The sequence below is a fragment of the Microtus ochrogaster genome, unplaced genomic scaffold (genome assembly GCF_000317375.1).
Source record: "Microtus ochrogaster isolate Prairie Vole_2 unplaced genomic scaffold, MicOch1.0 UNK7, whole genome shotgun sequence".
NCBI lineage: Eukaryota > Metazoa > Chordata > Mammalia > Rodentia > Cricetidae > Microtus > Microtus ochrogaster.
The window spans coordinates 219,999-229,413 of record NW_004949105.1 but is presented as its reverse complement, the minus strand read 5'-3'; the positions used below and the strand labels follow the sequence as shown (position 1 = coordinate 229,413).

The 9,415-nt window shown below is 39.0% G+C and overlaps 1 protein-coding gene across 1 annotated transcript in view; it reads left to right on the top strand.

The window, feature by feature from the left end:
- Positions 1–9,415, top strand: part of Agpat5 (1-acylglycerol-3-phosphate O-acyltransferase 5) — a 40,819-nt gene that overhangs the window by 16,700 nt on the left and 14,704 nt on the right. Inside the window, exons 2-3 of the mRNA XM_005366226.2 lie at positions 983–1,052; positions 8,069–8,184. Coding sequence (XP_005366283.1) covers positions 983–1,052; positions 8,069–8,184 — 186 coding nt within the window. The remainder of the gene's footprint in view (positions 1–982; positions 1,053–8,068; positions 8,185–9,415) is intronic.

Below are 9,415 nucleotides of genomic sequence, written 5' to 3'. Positions count from 1 at the left end.
GCCTGCCTCTGCCTCCCGAGTGCTGGGATTAAAGGCGTGCGCCACCACCGCCCGGCTTGTATTATTTTCATAAAGGGTTTATTAATGCCTTTTTATTTTTTGTTGTTGTTGTTAAGATATTAGTGAGTAGTTTCACAACCAAGAATGTAATCCCTTCAGGCATTGTAGACCCCCGAACCTTAGCTAACTTTATACAATCCTTAATGATGAAGTATAAGAACAACAACCAAATAAAGACGCTCCAAAGAGAGAAAACAAGTGAACATTAACATTGGCTCGTTCCCTTGAGACCCCCTTCTTTATCACCGAATACTTAAGATGCCTACAACAGAACTAGTACAGTGAAAACTGTCTTCATCGCTCGGTTTAAAATTAAGATGTAGCCAGGTGGGTATAGTGTCCCAGACCTCTTGAGGTGGAAGCCAGCCTGGGCTGCATGAGACCCTGACTTGAAGTTACAGCTCAGAGAGACCCTTCCTGCCTCCCTGTTCCAGTGTCCTCGCTCCACATACTGGTGTGCTAACAGAGGACTCCAACATACGGCTTTCATTTGGTCTTATGTTCAGAAAACCTCTCATCTCATTCGCTAAAAACATACCCAATGAATACACCAGCTCTAAACTATAGAGTGTTTTCATATTATTTGTGTTATGTCTCACTGTAGTTATTATGAATATGCCTGTCTCTTCCACTGTGCTGTGAAGTTTTATATATTAGCAATCAATACGTTTTGTGCATTTTCTTATGGGGATATCAATCATTCTGTCTTACCTTATGATCATTAACTGTCCTCTATTTAAGTACTTTATAAGCATGAGCTATTTATGGTGTGTGGGCTCTCGAGAACTCTGCTGTTTGTTAGTCATGGGAAGAGCTAGTTATATTGTGTGCTTGTCAGTTTTGTTTCACATTCATTTTTTTGTAATTTCATGCACATGCTTTAAATTATCAAAGTAATGGTTCTTTTTGTATTCTCTTTTAGATATTGCTATATGGAGACTTGCCAAAAAATAAAGAAAATGTAATATATTTAGCAAATCATCAAAGCACGGGTATGTATTTCATTCGCATGAAATTTGGGGTTTTCTACAGATGGTAAATGAGCATTAAAATATACATACACATGTTTTAGAGACCAAATCTCATGTAACCCAGAATGGCCTTATACTCTAAATAGCTGAGGATGATTTTAAGCTTGGGATACACCTGCCTTCACCTCCCGAGCATAGGAGTTATAGGTCTTTCGTACACCTGGCTTAGGTGGTGCTGGGGGTTAATTATGTGTGTGTCTGTCTGTGGGTTAGACCATGTGAGTGCACTTGCGTGTGGATGCCAGAAGAGAGCATCAGATCTGCCCCACAACTTTAGTTATAGGTGATTATTAGCTGCCTGTGTGGGTATGGGAAACTAAACTGTAAGACAAATATGTACTCTCAGCCCTGGCTTCAGCCTTAAAAATATTAATCTTTTATATTTAAATAAAGTGAGTTGGTTTTTTTTTGTTGTTGTTGTTGTTGTTAACATATGAATTTTCTGTAGATATTGTGTCTGGCTGTGAAATTTTGTTTTACTTTTTTTGGTAAAGTCAATAATGTGAAAGGTATGGATTTTTTCTAGGCTTCTCTTTTGCATAGAATAGGTAATTTCTTCTCCCCATTTCCTTTAGTTTTCTGTTTGTAAGTTGTATTTCTAGACATGGAATTGGTGGATCCAAGTGTATACATTTTAATTATTAATTCTTTGTCTAGGCTTTTATTTACTTTGAGACATATTCTTACTGTGTTGCCCAGACCGACCTCAAACTCACAATTCTCCTCCTCAGTCTCTGAAGTAATGGATTGCAGTTGTATGCCACTACTGTTTGCACTTTATATTTTTGATTATTAAGTCGCTTACTGGTGTGCTGGTGTGTGACCACTCATTTCCTGGACGCAGTGCTGTTATAATTAGCTCGCACATCTGCAGTTCCTGTTGCCTCTTTAGTCCTGGTGGTTTAATTTCCATCGGAGAAGACAAAGACTAGTTTCCAGAATAGAACTTTATTTACTTTCAGTCAGGTCAGATATTTAAAAGTGTGTATTTTTAAGTAATTATCAATAAATTGTGATATACATTGAGTCCTGCAGTCCTTTCATGAAGTTCCTCAACATGGGGCGTTTGACAGGTGCAGAGGATCCAGTGATTGGCTAGAGTGTGCTTTATAGCTCCAATAATTCACTTCCTCCAAATCCCACTTCATGAATGTTTCAAACCCATGGCTGCTTTGGATACATACCTTCTATGTTTCATTTTTATTGCTTTGAGAAGTACAGTACCTAGAAGCCTAAAGCTAAAACCACAAATAATGCTAATATTCTGAATGGAAAGTCACTTGTGCCTATGGCCTTATTTCCCGCCCATCAACCGTCTTGTCAGGATTTTGTTGCTTTTATACTTTTTGTGCCATAAACAGTGCAGAGATAAAGGAATTGAAATGAGTTTTTCTTTGTTTGGCACATTGGTAATTTTATTCAGATTAATTGGACAGTGGCTAAAGCTCCAAAGCTTGATATCAAATATATTATCTTGGATCATGTTTATGAGAATGGCTCAGACTCTGCATTTGACTTTGAGCAAAACCAAAGACAGCTCAGGATGACTGTCTACTTCTAATTGGCCTGTTCGGACATGCTGACCTTTTTCATCAGTCTGGCCTCTTGTTGTGGAGGGGAGATTCTACCTGGCTCAGATATTCAAATGTCCCGAGAACAGGGCATGGGCCATGACAACATCCAGTCTTCTATCTTGCCTTTTCTGTTAATCAGAGGTTGCTCCCATGCAGGTTTCTTTCAGCTTCTTTCTTCTGAATAACCTTTTCCTAATGGAACTGAGTCTTACCAGAGACATGTGAAACCACATAGTCCAGCACTCCTGGGGGCCATGCAGTAACAGGTGTGCTAAGGAGGGAGCTGCAGCTACCATTTCACTGTTGTCCATGCTGGCCTCTATGGGTATTCCTTTAGAGCAGACCTCAGGAAAAGCATTGTAAGTGAGCAGCAGATAAAAGTCCTACTTGGTGTTTGGAATTTGAAGGTAACCTGGGAAGCAAGAGATCCAAGCCAGGCCATACTGACTAAGCTAGTTCCTTTCTTAGTCTAGAGGAACATTTCCCCCACCCCACCTCCAAGAGACCACTCTAGGACTGATGCCTGATAACAGCCAACATTTGGGAGTTGAGAATGTTGTGGTCTGAGGCTCTGAATCAACCAAGCAGACACAAGAGGTTACTGCAAGGCAAGCTTTAATATAGGGCAGCACAAAAGAAGTAGGGAAGGAGAGGGTCTGATCAGTTGAGGCTGAAGATTGGGGAGCTGAACTGCTATGCTGAATGTCAGCTGAAGCAAATATTTAAACACAGCAATCACAAACTTTTGTTGCCAAGTTACAGCTGCAATTTTCACCAATCAGGATTTAGAGATTAGGGATTCCCTTGAGGTTTCATCATTGTCAATTGTCAGACAATGCAAACTTTTCAGTCCAACCAGTCAGGTTCATTTGTTCCTTCTGTTGTTAAGAACAGCCATAATGTTTTTAGAGAACCAAAGATACATAATGACTGTGTCTATGGATTAGGAATGAGGTGGGTCAGCTATTGAAAGGTTCCCAGTTCCCCTAGGCCTAGGGAACCTGAACTTTGTTTCACCCTTCAGTTAAAATGGAGTCTGAAGTCAGAATGGCAGTACCAAGGACAAGGTGATTTTTTTTTCTTCTTTCTAACAAGAACACCCCCCTCCCCAACAGGGTTTCTCTGTAGCTCTGACTGACCTGGAACTCATTCTACACACCAAGGTGGCCTCGAACTCATAGAGATCCACCTGTCTCTGCCTCCAAAGTGGTAGGATTAATAAAGGCTTGTGCCACCACCGCCCAGCAAATCCTCTTTTTTGGTCAACTTGAAGATAGCGCCAGAGTGCTTTGCATGTTAGGCAAGAACTCTGCTGAGTCACACATACAGGTACCACAAACTAAGAAGGCTACATTTTGAGCACCCTTAAAAAGCCCACAATTTGGGAACATACCAGTGGGATGACTTTGAATTGCATTAGAATTGCATGTTAGTCTGTGTATGATGGAGAAAGGTGTAGAGTCTGCTCTGAGAAAACTGCACCTGTAAGAATTTGCATGTAATTCTAGGTTTGCAGAGGCTTTGAGAGCTCAGCCACCCAGTGTGGGTTGGTGTCTTTAGGAAAAGAGAATCTAAGAATGATGGTCCAGCCTTGCACACGCCCACCTAGCACTTGCTGGCCTGATGCTCATGTAGAGTTGGCATTTCCATTTGTCTCTCAGCTACTGCTTTTATTTGATGTCCTACTGTCTCTACATCCTTACTTATGGAAACTTTTGATCCTCCCCCTCCCTCTTGTCTGCTTTTACATTGTTTACCTTTTAAACTTCATTACTGCTCATTTAGTTTAGATGGCAGTTTCTTGACTAATACTAAGGTTCAGTGGATGGTCATAAACACCTGTGGGTTTGTTTGGGAGACACTGTGTTTGTGTGCTCCTGCTGTAGACTGTGCCAGCGGACAGAGTACTTGGGTTCTCTGAGCCTGTGGATTAGGTGTGACTGATACCTACTGATTGGCTTTACGGGAGTGTACAAATAGTTACATTTATAATTCCAGTAGAGTGCCTGGCACATGGGTGGCATTTAGCAGTAGTGTGGATGGTGGTATAACACAGTGCTGGATTATGGGCATAAGCTCTTATATGCCATATTTTGTATGTAACCCTAAGAATTAGAAATGAATGAGACACAACTATACAGATAAGGAGAATAAGATTTATTTTTTTGTTCTCTCTTCAAGAACATGCTTCTTAAGGGAAGCATGATTCTACTTATCTAGATCACTACTGAAGAATCCTAACTTAACCAAATTAAATTATTCTTGCTAGGACATAAAATGTAAATATTTATGTGAATGTAATTCCCTTCTATGTTTTAATCCAGTGTTATCTCTGAAGCCTCAGTGTAAATAGACATGGTGAATCTATGCTGTATCATCTGACTATCTATGTTACATTTTTATTTGGCACCAGGTCTTACTATACAGCCCCAGCTGACCTGAAGCTTGCCTTGTAGACCAGGCTGGTCTTGAACTCACAGAGATTTGCCTGCCTCAGCCTCCCCAGCTCTGAGATTAAAGGAATTGCCACCATGCCTAGCTTGTAAATTATTTAAGTGTTTTTACTAAAGTTTTCAAATTTAAAGTCATGGTTTAGGGCAATTTATCTTGTACACATGACTTATTTTGAAATATTTATATAGTCTCTTAATAGTTCTTAGAAGGTGAACCAGAGTCCACAATATAACTGCTTATTTAAATATAAAAATGGGTTTATTATTCCCTAAGCTATAAAAAACCAAAATATCAGGAGAAGACGTCAAATTTGGCTTTCAGCTGTTTATCTCATTTAAAAATCCAGAATATACACTGGTAAGGAAACACCGTTGATTAGTGTTTCTCAACCTGTGGGTTGTGACCCATTTGGGGTTGCATATCAGGTATTTACATTATGAATCATAGCAGTAGCAAAATTATAGTCATAACATAGCAATGAAATAATTTTATGGTTGGGGTCACCACAGCATGAGGAACCATGTTAAAGGGTCACAGCATAGGCCCGTTGAGAACCGCTGCCATAGAGCCTTCACAGAGTAAGTTCTCAGTGCTTATGTAGACAATACATTAAGTATTCTTCTCACAGGCTTGGTTATATTTCCAAGATATAACTAGAAATAACTTTTATAATCCCTAATTTAAAAATGTTTAATTAAGACTTTTCTTGAAAGTTGATTATTCATTTAAAGGGATAAAATCTTAGGATATTTCATTTGTATTTGCATTAGGAAAGAATTTTAAATGATCAAGAATTATACCAGGTTGTAGAAAAGTGCCCCATCTTGATAAGATTTTAAATTCCATGCTTTATAATATTTCCTATAGTTTGCCACAACCCCCCCTCCCCCCCCACACACACTTTCTTTCATGCTGCGATAGAGCCCAGGGCCACACACAGGATTAGCACTTACTCCATTGCTACATCTCCAGGCCTTTTTATTTCTTATTTTGAAGCATAGTCTTACTAAGTTATCTTGGTGGGCCTTGAGTTCACGATCCTTCTGCTTCAGTCTTCCAAATAGCTAGGACTGCAGACCTGCACTGTTGGACTGACTGGAATAATTTGTTGCTTTAAATGAAATATTGTCCCCTCTAATTGACTCCTTTTGGTCTCATTTTGATGGCCTGAATACACTTCATTTCAGATTCTCAGCAACATCCTCGTTGTATACCCTTGAATTCCTCTAAATCCCAGTGGACTTTTCCTTATCTATCACCTTGATGTTTCCATTCTCGAGGAGTTAGCCATTTAATGGTCCCAGCAGCCAGTTAGTCTTGTCTTAAATTTTTCCGCCTTTTAGGACACTTTCTTATTTCTCTTTATTTATTTCACCTGAGAAAGTTTTACGTGACCCCCAAGTATATAGTATAATATGGCCAACATTTACTAATAAATAGTAGAAAGATTTATTTTTAAATACATATAATTTTAGCATTTGTTAAAGATGAAAGGCATCCTGCATATTAATGATATGGGTGAATTGTATATAAGGAATTAGTTGGCTTTGGCTGAGTACAGGATGTAGACCATTCCAGTGTTTTCAGAATTCATCAGGGTTGATTTTGTAGTTGTTATTGCTGAGAATGTTTCCATAATACACAGCACAACACGCACAATATGTTTAGTGCCATTTCAGAAATGTTTGAAGTGCCATTCTATTACTAGGCCAAAATTCGTTTAGTGAAACTCAATTGTTTAAAAACAATTAAACAAGTTTTTAAAATCAAACATTCAAATGCAGTATAATTGAAAGATATACTAGTTTGGTACTTAGTCTGAGGAATGGTAATGGTGAAATATTAAATATTTTCTGTAATTAAGCCATTATATTTTTGTGTCAGCAGGCAACTGTGTATGTGTCTGTCTGTCAGTCTGTCTCTCTATTAAATGCACTACACTCAGTATTCTACTGGTCTTGAGTCTGAGTCATGTTTCTGGCACCATTGGTTGGCATTGCATGGTGTGACAGCATGCGTGGTAAGAATCACATGTGTCTCGTGTTCAGAACGAAAGCCGCAGTGGCACTGCACATTACAGCTTCGGGAGAGATGCCAGAGACACCTGGTTCATTGTGCATTTGATTTTGAATTACACACTGCATCTAGGAAGCCACTAGTGAAGATGCAGTGTGGTAGCCTCCTGTCAGACCTCGTGTGTGTAGAATATTTAGCTGCACTTGTTTCATTTGCCATTTTTGTTTATAATTTCCCATTCTTCGTTAAAAGAGAAATATTTCTGATTTTTAGCCTTAATTAAAAGTGACTTTATTCTTTGTATATTCTGTTGTTGGATTACTTAACATTTTGAATGTTTTTAAACATTTGTTTTTTATTTTTATGTGGATGTGTGAGTCCCTGCATATATATTTGCACCATATATATGCCTGGTACACTTGGAACTCAGAGGAGGGCGTCACATCCCCTGGAACTGGAGTTAGAGGCAGAGCCACTGTATGGGTACCAGACCTGTGTTCTCTGCAAGAGTAGCAGTGTCCTTAACCACTGAGCAAAATCTCACCAGCCGTATGTAAAAAATAGCTTTTGTGTTTTATTCCTGAAATAAAAGGCCTTTTAAGAAATGGGAAAAGATAACTTCTCTTTGACTTAAGGTTTATTTATGTATTTTTAATGTGTCTGGAGTTGGCTTTGTTTTAAGCATTTTAATCGTATTTTCTTTTTAAAAATTAAAAACAAAAAACTATTTTAAGACAGATCTTACTGTGTTGCCCTACTTGGCCTGAACTTGCTGTGTAGACAGACTGGCTTTGAGCTTGTATCCTTCTGCCTCTGCCTCCAGTCATGTTTTCAGTTATATTGTGAAGACAGCGCTATGAGGAAGAGTTTTGTTTCTGCACGGGGAAGGCTGGAGTTGACTTTGGCTAGTACTGACTGGGTTCTGTCTTACAGTTGACTGGATTATTGCAGACATGCTGGCTGCCCGACAGAATGCCCTTGGACATGTGCGCTATGTGCTGAAAGACAGGTTAAAATGGATTCCATTGTATGGGTTTTACTTTGCTCAGGTAACCTTTGTCTTTGCTCTTTTATTTCAAATTAAACACAATTTAGTGAAAATATATCTGATTTTCTTTGTTTTATGTATGGTACTAGTGAATGGACGTGGGGCCTCGTGCATACTAGGCAAATAGCCTTCTACTGAGTTACAGCCTCAATACAGATGTTTTTAAAATGATTTTTAATGGCTTGTTTTAAATTTAAGTATTTTTATTTAGAATTTTGTGTGCGCACATGTGCATGCTTGCGTGCATATATTGATGTATGTGGAGGTCAGGACGATTTTAGCACAGCTGTCGTGCTCAGTCACTCTTTGTTTGAGACAGTCTCCTAGACAGACCTTTGCTGTGTCGGCCAGGCTAGCCAGCCAGTTAGCCCCAACTACCTGTCTATCGCCTTGCCATTACTGAGATTAAAAGTGTGGACTGCTGTGCCCAGACAAGTGCTTTCCCAACTAAGCTATCTCTGCAGCTCTCATTCGTAATGGGGACTCTACATGTCTGCTTTTCCAGATAGTTAAATGAAATAGCAGAAAGACAAATACCTAGACACCAAATAGGAAATTAAAAGGCATAGAATTTGACAATTAGTTATGTTAATAAATTGATTCAAGGGGCTGGAGAGATGGCTCAGCAGTCAAAGGCACTGACTGCTCTTCCAGAGAACACGAGTTCAATTCCCAGCACCCACATAGCAGCTTACAGTTGTCTGTGACTCCAGTTCCAGAGGATCCGACACGCACACACAGGCATACATGAAGGCAAAAGCACTAACTCATATAAAACAAAAATAAATTATTTTTAAAAAGCTTAAAAATTGATTCAAATGTAGTTAGTGGTCTTTAGGAAATAAAACCAGAAACTGAGCTCAGTAAATGAATGTGTTTCTCATAGTTAAGAAGGTTGAAGTCTCCTCAGGATCAGGGTATGTGTAGTGCTGCTTTCTCCCAAGACCCACATTTTTGACTTGCAGACTTGCCTTCTCCCTGTGTTCTGAGCTGGCCTTCTCTCCACATATGCACATTCTAGCAGGGCCTTAGCTAGTGTATTTCACTTAACTGTAATTATTTTCTTAAGGACCTTATTTCCATATACAGTTGCTGTGAAAGTTTGGGCTTCAATATAAGATTTTGGGGGAACAAAATGTAGTCTGTAATGTCACATGAATCTCTGTAGCTGAGTCCATATTTTAATTCCCTAAAGGTTGTAAGTGTAGACTTTTTTTTTTGGTTTTTTTTTT